At 39.6% G+C, this 16,859-nt stretch overlaps 1 protein-coding gene across 5 annotated transcripts in view; it reads left to right on the top strand.

The window, feature by feature from the left end:
• Nucleotides 1-16,859, top strand: part of zfpm2a (zinc finger protein, FOG family member 2a) — a 105,154-nt gene that overhangs the window by 46,671 nt on the left and 41,624 nt on the right. For 4 of the 5 annotated variants that reach the window (XM_065957792.1, XM_020633925.2, XM_065957791.1 and 1 more), the window contains one exon: nt 5,187-5,311. The exons of the other annotated variant lie outside the window; for it this stretch is intronic. In XM_065957792.1, the coding sequence (XP_065813864.1) occupies nt 5,187-5,311 (125 nt within the window). The remainder of the gene's footprint in view (nt 1-5,186; nt 5,312-16,859) is intronic. 5 annotated transcript variants of the gene reach the window in all.

The following is a 16,859-nucleotide window of genomic DNA, read 5'->3' as shown; positions in this document are numbered from 1 at the left end:
TATAAAGTAATTTGTTTCACAGCACTGTCAGATGAGGATTTTTCAAAACAATCCCCACCTATATTTCCTTCTTAAATAACGTCTTCATGCCTTGCTGCATTTCACTTTATTTATGACGAGAAAATGATCACTTCCTGTTTGAAGCTGACTTATCAGCACTTATATCCATTTGTCTCAAATTCATGCCCAATGCACATACCATCAATTACTCATTCCCCCCTGACACATTCAGTGGTAGTAATGTCCTTTTGATGGCTTTGAAATTTTAAGAAATGCCTTTGAAATCATCAGATTCCTGCTGAAGTGGTGTGTGTCCTCTAGATGTTGTTGGCGATACAGGGATATCTCTTTGTGAGGACAGTCATTCTTTAAGTTTTGCTGTCTCCCTTTACATGCTATCAATAGAAATTGCAGTGCTTCACTAAAGATGGATGTCTCAGAGATTGTAGTCAGCAAGCCCGCTGCTGACTTTGCCAGGAATCTGATGAAACAGAGTGCTTGACGGCCAGTATATTTCAATTGTTCAATGACACCTTACAGCAGTCTCTGAGTTAGTAATGCACTGCAGGACAAAGTGTTTTGTATTTACTTGTGCATGTGTCTCTATTACCTAATTTACTCCTTTTTTTTTTAAATTTCTGACGTTCAAAGAGGTCATTGGCATATTAGGCGTATGGATTATGTTTTTGAATCCCCTAATCAACACTGAGATCAGTATCTCTAAGTATTACTGCCTTATTGGATGATTCCACAATTTAGCAATATATCGCCACTGCTAACGTACATTGCCAACCTAGAAAGCTGGGTGCCATTTACATTCCCAAAGTAAACTTGTGTTGGGTCACAGTTGGTGTGAGGTCGGAACCCGACTTCTCATCTTACTATTGCCAACCTACAAAAAAAATATTCAAACAAATACTCTTCGCATCTCAAATGAGAGTTAGATAGAAAATAAAATAACACTCTTCTATCTGCATATTAAATTAAACATTGGTTTGATAGGCAAAGAGACTGGAAACAGTGTGAAACACAAGAATTGTCCAACGTCAATCAAATCCATCTACCAGCACCCTTTTATTCCTTGTATTACAATTTTAGGTTCATTTTTTTATTCAATCTTTTAAAACCTTAAATTTACAATTTCTTCCTGGGAAAATTCCACAGAAAAACAGTGTGAAATCCAATATGTGACTTTAATAAGAAAATAGTCTCCATCATAACCACCTGTAAAAAGGCAGATTGTTGTGCTTACACTAAGATTCTTTTAAGACTTTAACATCCAGAAAGGTATGAAAGGTGAATGAATTAGATTTAGATGGTTATTGATGGTATAGGTTAGGGTGGGGGTCTTCATTCCAACCCCACACTACGTTTATTTTAAGCGTCAAAACACAGTTATCCCTTTGGCTTGGTTAACTCCTTCCTCCCAGTGCATCCCTCTCTGAACACAAGCCTAACCTACGCGGTTTAACCCATCTATTAATTCATACCTTCCTCATCCTTCCTGTAACTATTACTTCCTCATATTGCCAAACTCATGTTGTAGCGCTAAATAAATCGCCAACTTTTCCACTGTGTTCCGGGCCAGAAGCAGTCAAATCTAGGCCTGTTAAGGCATGTGGGGATGGAAGAGGTGGTTGAGAAGGAGACAATGTGGCACTGCTGGTGTTGGAGGTCCTCCACTGTTTTAAAACACCTTTCTCAGAGATAATAGTGAGCACTGTGGGTTATAAATGATGTATTTTTCTCAGTAGGACCTGAGAGTAGCGATTTGGGTTGGGGGTGGGAAAGTTCATCCCTCTCTTGCTCTGCGACATTTCTCCTTGAGCTGTAAAATTTCATATCACATATCTGCTTTAAAGATGGGGCACCTTATGTTGAACGATACAGTGCATCAAATTTCACCCCATATGCCTCTCTGATGGTATATTAATTTATGGCCTATTTGGTGGCTCTATAACACTACCTGTCAGTAGAGATGACTGGGATTCAGTAAGGCATCTTTGAATTGCCACACACAGGTTATTGAACTTTGAACAAAAGTAATTTATTTGCTTGGATTCAAAGGTACAGCTCGATATCAATGGGGATCATCATTTTTAGGTGTATTTCCCGCCTGTCTCTATTCTTGCCCTTCTTTGTTCCGCCATCACTGGTTCATTAACGCCAGGTTACTTGAAAAAGATTAGGTACATCATGAGTTTGGTAAAAAAATCGAGTAGAGATGTCAAGTTTGTTTAAAAGAGAAACTTGAGCAAATCCATTCCAAGTAGGAAGTTGATGATCATTTGTCATCTTTCACCATAACCAAAGCCTGGAAATGATATTCTTTTGTGGGCGTAAATAGAAAAAAGTGAAATGTGAATCTATTATCATCTAAAGATTTAATAGAAGGAAGTTGAGGTATTGAACCTAACCAGGAGGGAGATTGGTTTGGAGGGTAAGCAGAATTCATTTTAACTGTGATATCAGCTAGAAAATCAGACAAGGAAGATCTTTATTCTTACATCTTCTTCTAATGTTTATTCAATATGAATAAGATAATTTTCCCCTCTGAATATTAACTTAAATTGTATTTTAAGTATTTAACTATGTATACTTGCATCATTATAGTCAAGTGGAAGTTCACCTTCTTTAGGCTGTCTGTCTGATAGTCTGTCAATTGTTCACATCAATTTATTCTCTTGAATTATACCAGGCAGTCATATTCCACTGGTGGGGGGCAGGGTTTCTTAACTATGCACTGTAATACAAAAGACACATACACACATTAAGAAACGATGCCAACATGGAACATCTTTGGTAGAATCTGAGGAGGATCTCGCCGCACAAAGGGACATTCTTTGGTCTGCCAAGGATCTGTAGAGCGCAGGAACAGACCCTAGAGTCAAGTGACAGATGATGATCTTATCAGCGGATTGGTGGGGGTAGGAGTAGGGGTTGGTTGAGAGTGTTGTTAGTGGGTGGAAAGGGTGTAGGTTGCAGATATGGGTTGGTTTGAATTTGTAGGAGGGGATAAAGCTTTTGAGCAACATCATGAGCTCTTCCAACAAGGGTGTGGCATTTGTGAAATGAATGGGAATGTTGTAAGAATACAAGCACCATGTTTCGACGGCTTATAAACACAGATTTCTATGTAAAAAAAAAACCTGAAAATGTTTGTTTTCCACACGTTAACAGATCATATATGTCAGCTTATTTTTGGGATGTTACTAAACCATTAAATGCTCATTGACAACATTCAGAGGAAAACTGATTATTCACCCATGGGTGTTTTGATGGAGATCTTCCACTAGTATCTGCAACAGATGTGACAAGCCATCTGTGGGCCAAGGTCCTCAGGCAACATTTGGTGTGAGACTCACACAACTGGCACCTAAACACAGTGGACCACAAACCGCACAAATTGAATCATACCCCCTCCCCCACCTCTACTTGCACCTACACTACCCATTACCCCCTTTTTATGCCATGCATTCAACCCAAAAAGAAAGAAAGGGTGAAGGAAAGAAACCAGAATCGTTGGCTGGAGATGGCTGTAGCTGTTTGTCAAGCGGGGCTAAACTGGAACTTGCATCCAAGCGGTTAAAGGCCGTGGGTCTTATCTGAGGACAAACAGAATGCATCAAGCAGTGGCTGTGCTCTCAGTGATGACGACCAGCTGTGCACCGATGTTTAATTATATTTCTGTAATGAGCTTACCCACCTTCCACTGCAGCTCCAGGAGGACAGCATGTAGAAGCTGGAACTCAGGAGGGGAGGCAGAGTGAAAGAAAGAGTGAGATAACACTGTCCATATCAACCTATTTTCAGGCCTATTCCAAAACTGTACATATTGTCTCTAAAATGTAACCAGATTTTTACACCATGTTCTTATGGCACGGGAATTTGAATCTGGCTTCAACAAAGATTTGGTCAATTAATTGAATTATGTTGACCTTTTGTTGTTAGTAGTTTGACCACCACTGCTATGATCAGCAATATGTCATGTGTAGCAAGTAATACCATGGTGATGTTTGGTCATGTTTATGCATGCAAAAGACCACATAAGCACACATTTCCATACTAGCACAACAGATGAACACAATGGCATGCTGCAGATACATGGTTGATATTTACAGAGTAGACCTGGGCTGAATAGGTTATTATACCACAAGAGCATCAGAAAGTTCAGCAATCACTTCAGCCCATTCAGCATTAACCAAATGCCTTGAACACATATTGGCCAATGAACAATCACATGTAGACTTTGTTTGACTAAATTATATGAGTTTTTTTGGATGACATAAAATATGTGGAAGTTGTTTTACTGCTAAATGGTCATTCATTCACTTTGCCAAACCTAGAACAACTTAATAGCAAGATATCTCATCTTCCAAAAAATAAGTTGTCTTTATAAAGAATGTAATAACAAAAAAGGCTGAACATGATTAAAAATGTATTTGTGATTTTTTGTGCAAATTATGCTTCCAGATGGTTTCTTGAATAGAAAAGGAACTCATAGCTAGATATTTCTGGATCATCAAACTTCAAAGAAGACTAGAGTTGTTTAGGCAATTGAAAATGTACAATTTAGAGCTGCACACTCCCTTTGCGAACTGCACATTATCACCTGCACACTCACTCTGGAAAATATCCTCTACACTAAATTATGTCAAAACCTGCTATGGGGCTTATCATAACTATTTGATTAATCACCATACGGAAAAGTACACTAAATCTTAGCGATAAGATAATGAGGGGTGAAAAGGAGGTGATCACTGGTGGTTCTAATATTGCTCTCCTGTTTTAGTCTTAATTAAGTTGAGCTCTGCACAGCACTAACAAGGGAACTGCCTTTCTGGAACAACAGAAATAGGTCTGCCACTGGCTGGTCTCACGAGCCAGTAAGCCTGCACTGTCTCACAGAGATTATCTCACACAAGACACATTTCATGTAAGGTTAGCACACCATGTGTCTGAGAAACACCATCAGATGGATGCTTGCTTGATTTGCTTATCCATTTTGAAGCTGCTTGGCTTTAACCCTCACTGCATTATTGCCTACTTTGAGGCAATAATGCAATCGCACATGTAGGTTTAAGGGGGAAAAGTGCAATGATTAAATGTCAATGTGATTTGATGTGGAACTTGTGTGCTATAGGGAATAATATTGCTGACAGCTTTGGGTTGTGGTGTGTTTTTAGGAGAGCTGGATGCCTTCCTCAAAGAGGGTGAGCGTCGGATCCACAGCCGGCAGCAGCTTCCTGTGGGGACAACATGGGGACCCTTCGAGGGCAAGATCGAAATGAACCCTGACAGCACTGCACTGGTATGTTATTGTTTTGGTAAAGTGCTTTGTAATTTTAAATATTGGGTACCACATTTTAATATTTACCAACTAATGTGATAAAAATCAATTATCTAATTATTATTATTCAGGTATTGCTGGGGGGGACTATCACTTCCCTATCACTTGGCATAACGCAGGGTACACCCCGGAAGGGGGTCTATCAAAGGGCTAACACAGAGAGACAAACAACCAGTCACATTCCCATCATTGAATTAAATCCATTTTACCAAGTCAATTGGATATTTTTTGACTTGAACTGGTTGATTTTGAGCTCAATCCAACTAAATGAAGACACAACCAATTGTGTTTTATGTTATAGCCTGCACACAGTCCCTTTAAATCCTTTGTTTCAAAAGATCCCAGCAGAGGCTGGTGCTGACCTGCTGCTGCAGAGGCTGGGATTAATATTCAGTCCAACATTTGATACATTTTAAAAATGATATCTCAATTAAAACCAAGCTCACAGCAGTACTTTCAAGAAACAAAAGTGAAATGCATGATGATGTAAATGTACTTGAGCTTATATAGTGCTTTTCTAGTCTTCCAACTACTCAAAGCGCTTTCACACCACATGTCACACCCACCCATTCACATCCTTTCACACACTGATGGTAGTATCATCTATCAGAAGTAACTAATCCCATTCATACACCAACAAAGCAGAGGGAGCAGTTCAGGGTTAAGTGTCTTGCCCAAGGACATGTCAGACATGTTGCCCAGCTGGGGATTGAACCCTTGTCCTTCTGGTTGAGAGGCAATGACTCTACCAACTGAGCCACAGCCGCCCAATGTTAGGCTTTCCTCCATGTTTCCCATAACTCAATCATTTTCAGAGCAGTTTCAACAGTTTTCTAAGCTCTCCTTGTGGTTTTGAAGTCATCAGTGGCTTTAAATAACTCAGGCTGTATTATAGCCATGAAATATGGCTTCTCTCAGGGCAAAGCCAGTTATCCTTGGGCGGAAAAGTGATTTGACAGAGCAACACCTCAAGTTGCTTTCCAAAGTAACGCAGTCCATATACCTCTTTGGCAATCTCTGCATGAATTTCCCTGAAAGAGATCCAAAAACAACATTCAGCTGTCCCTGAAATGAACCTCAGGCTGTGATCATATAAAAGATCTCTGTGAATGGTTTTACTGCTTTAAGTAGATATCAACTTTACAAAATCATGCAATACCTTCTGAACTAGAATCATAAATTGATTGTTACTCTTGAAAAAATGATAAGTTCTTCATTAATTTTCCTTTTGAGGGATGTTTTGCTGCTTTTCATGGCCTGTATTGCTTTCTCTTTTTTTCCCTAAGTGAGCAGGTGCTGGTCATTGCCTAAAATAGGCTGTTAAAGGGTTACAGACTATGACAAACCTCCCTTGCAATTAAAAGCACTGGGGGAAGCTTTGGCATATTGCCTTTAAGGATCTGATTTGTGTCTATTCTCCTGGGGCCCCTTTCAATGCCGCTTGCCCCCCTCCTCTACTTACCTTCATTTTTCAAATAAGGTACTGGCTGTTAGCAGTTTCTCACCATCTCTCATTAAAGGCTGGGTCAACCCAACTGGCAAGTTTTGTTATAGGGAGCCTATGACAGTGTAGTGTAACTTTGGCTTAGAGAATTAATAAGGCAGAAGTGAAATACAAAAATTAAGTACAAATCTGTTAATCGTCCAATTTTTGTATTTTTGCACACTAGGAAATGATCTATTTACAATAGCCTAGTTTTGTGCTTTATTAATGAAACATTTAGTTATCATGCCATTGCCTTGATAAAAATACTGCTGTTGGCGACATTTCCTATATGGTGTTGCATTTAGTTGCTATACTATATTAAGGACTCAGTTGTTCCATTGGGAGGCAAGAGGCTATATGATCTTAAATATCGAATATAAATATATCAAGCCATGCAGGAACTCATATGCCTTACCTGGGGAGGGAAGACTTCAAGAACAAAATGATAGTTTGAAGAAAAAAAGCATGTCTAGTTTATTTTTTTCTTCTTCTTTGTCAGGGTCCCCAGTGCTGCAGAACAGGCCGGGTTAGAAGGCAGTGAAGAGCTTTTGAGGTTGAAATAAAAGCTCATTGCTTCATGGGTCTCTATCCCAGCTAGGAGGCACTCTCAGCCTATCTTATGATGTGTGACCTCCACAGACTATTAAATCTCCTTTTACTCTGCCAATTTTTTGAAACCATAGAGGTGAATGAATTACCCAAAGGCAGCCAGGTCTACGGCAGGAGTGACACCTCTCTCATGCTTTAATACATGACCCGCTGGTGAGATATTGATATGCTCTCTGAAATCAAACATTTATTATCCCTTCATTCAGACATGTCATTTAAAATATTACTTTTTGGAGGTCAAGCTTTGTTGGTCTGTTTCTATACCCACACATCCAACAAAAGAGAAAAGAGTAGAGAGTAATGATACCTTATGTGGTTTACAGTAAATAATAAAAATACAGTTTAAACTTTGGCACATACAGAGCCATAAAGGAGGAGACTATGTAAGTGTCTGGTGTCTGGGGAGCAGTCCTGCAGAAGCTGGTGTAGGAGGGACAGTAGGGAGAGCTACAAGTCTCCAGAGGAAGCAATTGGGAGCAAAAGTAGAGCTGGCTATGCTATATGTTCTTTAACAAGGAAGCTAAATGTTGGCTGGCTGCTTGTAGATGACAGGCCTCAAAGTTGACTTAATCGATGGATGAAGCTGAGAAGGAACGACCAGTGGAGCATTACATGCAGTTGACCACGCAGGCCTGGAAAAAATGGTAGAAAGCTTTAGAAAAGGAAGAATGTAAAGAGAGGGAGAGAGGGAGTGAGAGAGAGGAAGCTGGAAAAACAGAGGGGTAAAAGCATTACAGGGAATCTAGGCATCTGCAGGACAGAGATAGGGTCACATCTCGACCGTTTATCAAAGAGGAAAGCAGATTTCACAGCTGATGGGTTGGATGTGGCAGGTCTGTGGACCCCAGGGGCTCAGCTTGGCATGAGGGACTGTAGTTATAGTTATTGCTGTTGGACAGCTTATATGCCTGGCCTTCCTGTGGTATTTTTAGAAATTCTATAGCACTTTAAGGTCACTGAAGACTTAATATTCTTTTTGTCAAAGTAGTACCCACTTGTAAAACATTTTTTAAGTAGCCAGTATCACAAAGTACAGCTATGGTATCAAGAGCTGTTAGAGGAACCCAGGGCTGGGAACTAGGTTGACATAGGGACAAGATCTGAACCAAGAACTAAGGAACTGGCCTAGGTAAAGGTACCATACTTTGTTGCAAGAATTAAAAAGTGAGGGAATGCAGACAGGGGGGCTCAGAGCCTTTTTACCACACAGCAAGAGTAAAAATAAGCAAGGAAAAAAATTCAAGAGACTAAACACAAAATGTTGCTATGTGATGCTGTTGTGAGGCTATTCTCTGCTCTGTTCCACATCCGCCTCCTCTCCTTTTCTCTCTTTTTCTGTCTGACTGATGGAGCTGCCAGAGTGCCGTCTCATCCCTCACTTCTCTCACTGATCAATCAGACCATTAGACTCCAATTACAGCCGTAGCCCCAGCGCAGGTGAGCAACGAGCACATTCAACCGGCTGCCGACAACGCCTCTGCCCAGCTTCCTTACACTCCAAATTAATGTAAATTAATAGTGACACTCAGACATAAATGGCTGCAATCGAGGGGCTAAATTAACAGTCTGGGTCGATGCTATTGAGTAGCAGGTGTCTTTAAAAGTGGTAATTACCTATGCCGGACAGAACCAAGAGAAGAGGGCGGCCCATAGTTTGCCTGGCACTAGTGAGCTTTGCTTTCATTGTAGGTGTTAATAATTGATTGTGAGGCAAGCTATTAATGAGAAGCAGATTTAGAGCTCAGTTGTAAATGTGTGTTGATGAGGGTGTTGCCGCCTCTTGTACAATGCCTTACCAATGCTAATTACTGGGGCTTAGTTAAGGTGCACTGTAATGAGTCTGGTTTGAATACAGTTCTGGTCTTAATGTGTTTCCAGAGCCTTGTGCAAATTACATAGTAATTGTAATGCATATGACATATGATGACAATAGATATCTTGTCTTCTATCTTTACAAACTAGTTGTAAACTAGATATATTTATTGAAGGCCTAGTTGTATCATATCAAATTTGAAATGTAAACATGTATAAAAGTAATCAGTAACTCTAACAATTAACAAAAAAATCCAAACTATTTGGTCTTATCACTGTATTACAATACAACCCTTAAATCACAAGTCAGAAACAATAATAATATTGTGGGTTTTTTTTCTACTCATGCTGTGTTTCATTTAGGATATTTGTAATTATTTCTTTCAAAAAATATTATTAAAACGAAGGAATCCATAACTGATTCTTCTGGTCTTAAATCATTAAGTCGGGCTAAAGATTTGTATACTTTATATTTCTTATAAAAATACACGTGAGAACGAAGCCAATAAATCCCCCTTTAATTTAATTGCTTTGTTTTAGGTAACACAGTAGTGTCTGTGTTTGTGTAGAAGAACATGTGCTTGTGCCTTATTGTATGTGTTCACACAGAGCTGGTTTTGGCCGCGAACAGAGAGCTTTAGCTTGTAGACTACAGAAGAGCAAAAATGTCTAGATACTGTCCTAATTTTCACCCGGGACAGAGAGAGGCAGAGGCTGTCAACTGATGGAGTGCGATTATTGTGTATTTTAGTACAAGGGTAGGAATAAGGCTTGTGCAACCAAAAAATGCTCCAAAAATTATTCAGCCCATCACTCAAGCCATTTATCTCACCCCTTTTGCCCACCCTCTCCCTCCAATATGTTTATTGTTAGCTACCCCTAAACTTTAACAAGTGGTGGCAGATTTTTCTGTTTCAGAAATTATATTTTTCTTCTTGTCATTGCTTCATTAATCAAGAGGAGGCATTCTGAAAAATGTTTTGTTTTGTAGGCTGCAATCTATTTTGTGTGTGTGTGTGTTGTAGTTAATCTGCGCCCGTGGCAGGTTTCCCCTCCGAAACGCAGCGCTAAGCAGCGGTATCGCAGGCCTATTGTTGTAGCCTCTGTCATAGCAAGGAGAGCCTGATGCAGGCCTGGGCTCGCCTGATAAGGAAAAGAGGATTCAACATGGCTGGAAAGGAGAATCAGTGGGACTTGAGAGTGGAGTATGGATGGGGCAGATGCGCTCGCACACACACACACACACACACACACACACACACACACACACACACACACACATACTCGCACAGAGGATGATACACACATACACTACACACAGTCACACATGGACAACATATACACACAAACACGCAAATCATCACCATCATCACACTGGCACATGCCCAGGCAATTATTTACAGTAACATCCAATTACATATGCAAGAAGGCACCCCAGGATAGGACCTTTGTGTAGCATAGCTGCTAAATGATACACACTGAAACACACAGCCTAGAATTTGAATGCAAATGTACAAAACAAACAAACAAACTGTTAAAATGAAAAGTGAAAAGTCAACAATTTGAAGTCCAAATGTTTTGATTAATATTTGCATTGAAAGGTGGCCTCTGCCTTCTATCTTTAAGTAACATTGTCTCTGAACCTGTTTGAAAACAGCACACTTTATCAAGACTAACAGGATTTGAATTTCTATTTTGGACACAGAAATAATTTTGGCACAAAGAATGTGGCTTCGTCTAATGAAATAATGGGCCCAAATTTTAGGCGGGGAACCAATTTGTGATTGCATGCATCAATTATTTCTTGGGTTTAAACCAATATCTGGGCTTGGGGCTCTTCAGATTGGTAAAATGGAAATTATCTGGCATGCTTTCTCTTTCTCAGTGGTGTCCATATATCTATCTATGGCATTATCAATGGTTTTCATGTTTTTTTATTAAGTCATCCAAGCAAAGTCTATTGAAGTAACCCTATAAAGCTAGGCTTTTTAATAGTTATGACATTGATGTTTTTTGCTTCTTACATTTATTCACCAAGCCTCTTTCAAAGTTTTCGTAAGCATGGCAGAAACTCATTGCCTCCAACAGCTCTACATAGTGAAGCACTCAATCAGTACGGTAGTCAGTGCTGCAGTATGGTGGTCACAGCCAACTCTACTGTTTGAGAGATAATGCATGGTTGACTTGATCCACAAGTGAACCTGACATTTTCTGTCCTTATATCACAACTACTCAATCTGATACTACAGGTCCCCTGATAAGCACAGATTTGCTTTGTGCTCACTGTATGGCTGCATGCTTTCTGCAAACATGCCAAGGATACCGTTGCCATTAACAAATGGTGCTTTAAAGGATAACCATGACTGGAGAAACTATTTAAAAAAAGTTAAATCAAGGCCACATTTCTCAAAATATCAATCAATCCTTTATTTTTTCTATTTGTAAGCCCCTGAGTCCTCATGGTAATCCAGCAAAAAGCCAGTGGTGGTAGCTATAGAAGTTTGACTTTACCAGCTGGGATTTTATTTAAAGCTGTTGTCCTAATCATCCCTTTTGAAGGAAGTCTACTGATATAAAGCGTGAGTCATCCCTGTATGTTTGCTTACAGCAAAGAGCTTTATACACTGAAATAGTCACTCTTAGAAATTCATCAATTTTCCTTCCCTTTTTCCCTTTTGGTCCCATTGGCATGGGAAGTGGGGAACCACAGAGTCTTTGCTCCCTTTGCTTCCTTCAGAGAAAGAAGGACAGCCACCCTACAGGGAGGCAAACCCCTGCTGGTAGACCTTGATAAGTCCTTGCTGTCCCTGGTTCTGGCCTTAGCCCTCTGATGCTCAGCCTAGTTGGCTCTGGGCCTACCTTAGACAAAGCCCTGTCAAAATGACTCTGGACGGACCAAGCAGAAAAATGCAAGTCTTTTGACAAAAAAGGTTAGCTTTGAAGATAAGAAAGCTGATAGGTGCTGGAGGAGATAAAGGTCTGGACAGTGTCCATACCTTCCCTGGTGGTCCAGCAGCGCCTCATTAGATGGATGTGAATGAAGCAGTCAAAGCAGGAATATTATACCAAGGGGTCGTCTGCAAACTAATTGGGTAACAAAGACCATTTCCAGCTCAGAAACCCATCTTTTAACAGTCCGTGTGCTGAGACTCTGATAAGAGAGTTCACGTCTAATGCATTTAGTGAGGGGCAAGTTCACCATCTTTATCTTATTTACTTTACTCGTTGTAAATATTGTTGGTCTTCTACGAGGGATTTAGTAAGACCCCATTTCAAGTGCAGCAGTGGATCAAACTATTGAACACTGCAGCAAAATGAATCAGGTGGAGTGCAATTCCAAGATACCTTTGTTCACACTGGTCTTCATTAGAAAAAAGTTACATTTGCTTTACAATTTATGTACTTCTTCTCTCTGTCTAAGAGAAAAGACAGGCTTTTAGATTTGTTCTTGTGCTATGTTTAATGTAATTAGTACAATAAATGCTAGATTCTGTGAGTTTTGATGCACAGACTAAATATAATCATCTCAAATATGAACTCACATTGACGGAATGCTACTCTAATGCAACATGAAATGTCCAACTCCACCAGAAAGAGGGTAGTTGAAAGTTATTAGAATCCAATACCTACAGGAGGGCACACAGGTTTATCTAAAGTCTGGGACTTTATTCAACATCATGCTCGCTTTGTTATTATTTGTCTTTATTTACTACTTCTGACTTATAGCCTGCATGTGGTTACAAGAGCAGGGATTTCGACTGATTGACTTCTGAGTTCCCATTCTTTTCTTCTTTCTTTCTTTCTCTCTTTTTTTTTGAAGAAATTCCCAACCCATATGTTTATTCCTGATGGTGAAAGAGCAGATCTGTCCAGAGAATATGCCACCTGCTACCTTGACCCCCAGGGGCCATGGTAATATCCATACAGGTGAACATTACTGGCTCTGGGTTCCCTATTATGTTCCCTCACACAGTTTCATGCTGCTCCAGGACTCAGTCCTAACTTACATGCAAAAGATCAAACAAGTCCTTCCCAATTGAATTCAAAGTGGAAATTTTGAGTAATTTAAACAGAGTAGTGAAGCGACAGGGCTGTTCTGTCCCCTGACCAAAGTTTAACACAAAAAGTACATGTGAGTCCATACACCTCTAAGACATGATTAGGGCCTGGAGCATATCTATTCAAATCCAGCTTTTTCTTGTTTACAACTTCAAATAGTTCTAAGGACAAACACATTTTCCAAAGTTTTAGAAGAACACATGCATTTGATGTTTTATTAAACATTATCCATAACAAAGAAAGTATTGTTGTATGATGCTGAAGGGCTGGGGTAAGGGAGTGAATAAGATTGATTTAAAGGTTCTGAGTGGTGTGGGTGATGTACAAATATTAGAAAAAAGACTGCTCGGATGAGAGAGGAAAGGGGCTTCTTGTCTTCAGGGCAGGTCGAGCTTACACTGAACTGTTGGGCTTTGGAGTTGGAGTACCACAAAGTGCCTGAAGGTCTTAAAGAATGAGGTATGGATAGTGTGCATTCTTCTTCTGGATCTCTTAAATTCTCTTACAAAAATAATTTAGAAAATAATTTAGAAAAATGGAAAACCGATATCCTTTCTTTCTAAATGTGATGTTGTTAAATAAGCATAGCTCTTAATCAAGAACCAGAGCAGCCAATCACTAATCTGCCCTATTACTGCTGGGAACACAAAAAAAGAAACATACACTAGTCATGCAATGCCACCCATAGTAAATATAAATGCTGTCACTGTTAGCATTTCATTTCAGTGAAATGAGTAATAGCTAATGCACATCAACTTTGATGCTTATGGCCCAGTCAGCAGGATAAAAGGTGATTTAAATGAGGAAATATTTATTCCCCATAGTGTTGCGATGATAGCAGTTGTTAAATAAAGGCACATGCGCACAGTTATGGGTGTCCCTTTAAAGATTCCGGGAACAGCAGTGACTCTCGGTTTAATCGATTTTAAAATGAAAAGTCAATTTAACAAAGTTGAAAAGGGAAAGATGGGCTAAGGGAAGAAAAAAGCATTCTCTTGCACTCAAGCAGTAAACTAACTGCCGCACAGAGCAGGCAGAGATTTGAGCTGAATTATCTCCCACCTCACATTTGCTCTTAGGCAAGCAGTTTAAAAGCCAAGCGATTGAGCCAGTGATCCAATTTGAAATGCAGAAATGATTAGAGCAGCTTGCCTCATTTCATATCGAAATTCTCTGATTTATGACAGGGCACCAGCCAAGATCTATCTCTGAAAGGAATTAGTGTGCAATTCCTGCATATATCTGTTATTTAGTCTCCCAATAGCAGAGGCTATAGCTTTAGAGAGAGGAAAGAGGAGGAAGAAAAGGAATAAAAGTGGTATGTAGTGATCGTTTAATTTCAGCAGATGTAAGCAGCCATTTAGAGGGGTTCAAAATAACAAAAAAAACAGACATAGAAATATGGTATTTCCCAGTTTATGTAGGATGTTGACCAAAAAGCGGATTTAGGGTGCAATTAAAAATATGCAGCCACTAACTAAACATATATACTGCTCTTTCTGCTCTTTTTCTAAGCATGTATTGAAGAGGAAGGACACAGACAGTGAGGTTGGCTATGGCCATTTTATTCAACAAAAAAGACCTTTGCAACCCATCCATCCTCGAGGCTAAGAAAATATTAATACACTGAGCGATAACGAGGGCTAGAGGAAAATCTTCCTTAATGAAATTTCCAGTTGACCACATGCAATTTGTTTCATCGCAGTGAACAACTAATTGCAAAGGACGTTATCAAGGTGTGAGGGTGCTGTCTGCTGTAAACTGACTGGTAAAACAGGTACAAATCCTTTATCCTCACTCCCATGTTAGAAACAGAGAACATATAAACTTGACATAACACTTACATAAGCCTGTTTTTTATATTTATACTGCTAGTATCATCTGAAAAGGACATTGCAGTTTAAAGAAATTACAATGGGTATAAGTAATGTTGTTAATGAAAATGTTTTCTGATCATTCCAGTGAATTTGTTTTACTGGTTAAAAGAATAAAAACAGCGCAACTCAAAAGCAGTTCCTACTGTAATATTTTGATTGGTGTTTTTGTTTTAAATGGAATTTCTTCATAGCGAGTGGGTGTTGAAAGTAGATGTTCAAAGCCAATGAATGAATTCAGACGAAGTGGTTTTGAACTCTCAGTTGTCTAAATCCTGCAGCTGTGAAATCACGACAGATACAGAGCAGTTAGTGACCTTGGTGGAAAGCAAAAAAAAATATGAAGGGAATAAGCATTCCCACCAAGGTTTGTATCGATTTCACCTGGTCCGACCATGGAGCAGGTTAAGAGTAGCCGGTAGTGGTGAAATGGTCAAACCTGATATCATTAGCTCGTTGTTTACACAGAAAAGCAGGGAGTTAGAGGAAGGCTGAGTGTCACAAGCCACTTTCTTCTTCACCTCCTTCAGCTGATCAGAGGATCATGGTATCAAGGAGGGATTAGTAGCGACTTGGGATTTGTGTGATTGGTTAATTTATTGCGGTGATGGCAGGTCTTTCATCTATGGCAACATTTAATCAGCGCAGCCACAGAGGCTATTACAGGTTAGCTCCTTTCTAGAGTCAGTCCGGCTGTGCCATCAGCTCTATCACAATTCCCCTGAAATTTCCAAATTATCTGGAACAGGCTTTAGCTTCTCAGTAATAAAAATTAGAACAGATTCCTGATAGAAGCTTTTGCTCACACAGGGCCAATTATAAATAGCACAGCCCTGCCTTGGAAGAGGTAAGGGAGGGGGAAAAATCCAACTCTGAGGGATGTGCACGGAACTTATCGTTCATCCCCTGCCCCGCTCTGATCCAAATCCGTGTGGCTGAAAATTTATATTAGATTTTATCACAGAGGCCTAAGTCTAGAAAAATCAATGAAGGTTATCTTTTATGTTGCAGCAACTTGTGGAAATATTGATTTTCATTTTATAGCGAATTTGGAGCATCAGTTTGTAATCACTTCCTCGCTGACTACACTGTTTTGGTCACTGTATCTCTTACACGAGGAACGGTAACAGAGCTCAGAGAAAAAAAATACCGGGAGAGTATTGAAACCACTGGAGTGAAAGCAGAGGGTGGATTATCCATAACACAGTACATAGACAGGAAGTCCAGAGGGCATCTACAAGCTCTGACAGGGATGATAGACTGTAAACTGATATTAAACACAGTAGCTCTATAAAGAAAAACAAATACAAATGTGTTATTTTATATTTTACTAACTATGTAGAATACCGAATACGTTTTTTATTTGACTAAGAATTCAAATAAAAATTGAATTTAATATGTTTGTAGACGGTTTAGTGATTGTACTTTTTTTTCGAAAAAGACAATTCATTTAATGCTTCCCATATTTTCTGCCTGTCAATCTGCATTTCTTTCTGACCTCAACCAATTAGGCCAACTTATCTGGTGGTATAAATGTTTTCATTTGCAGGCGCTCCTTGCTGCAGTGACGCCACCGTGTCTTAATCCAAAGTATGTTTGGCGCAGTTGCTCTTCTGCATTTCATTGTCTTTGTGACTGCTGATACTTGCAGCATGCTTACAAAGCACAT

The sequence above is a fragment of the Labrus bergylta genome, chromosome 8 (genome assembly GCF_963930695.1).
Source record: "Labrus bergylta chromosome 8, fLabBer1.1, whole genome shotgun sequence".
Taxonomy (NCBI): domain Eukaryota; kingdom Metazoa; phylum Chordata; class Actinopteri; order Labriformes; family Labridae; genus Labrus; species Labrus bergylta.
The sequence above is the reverse complement of the archived record's forward strand: the minus strand, read 5'-3'. Positions and strand labels throughout refer to the sequence as shown.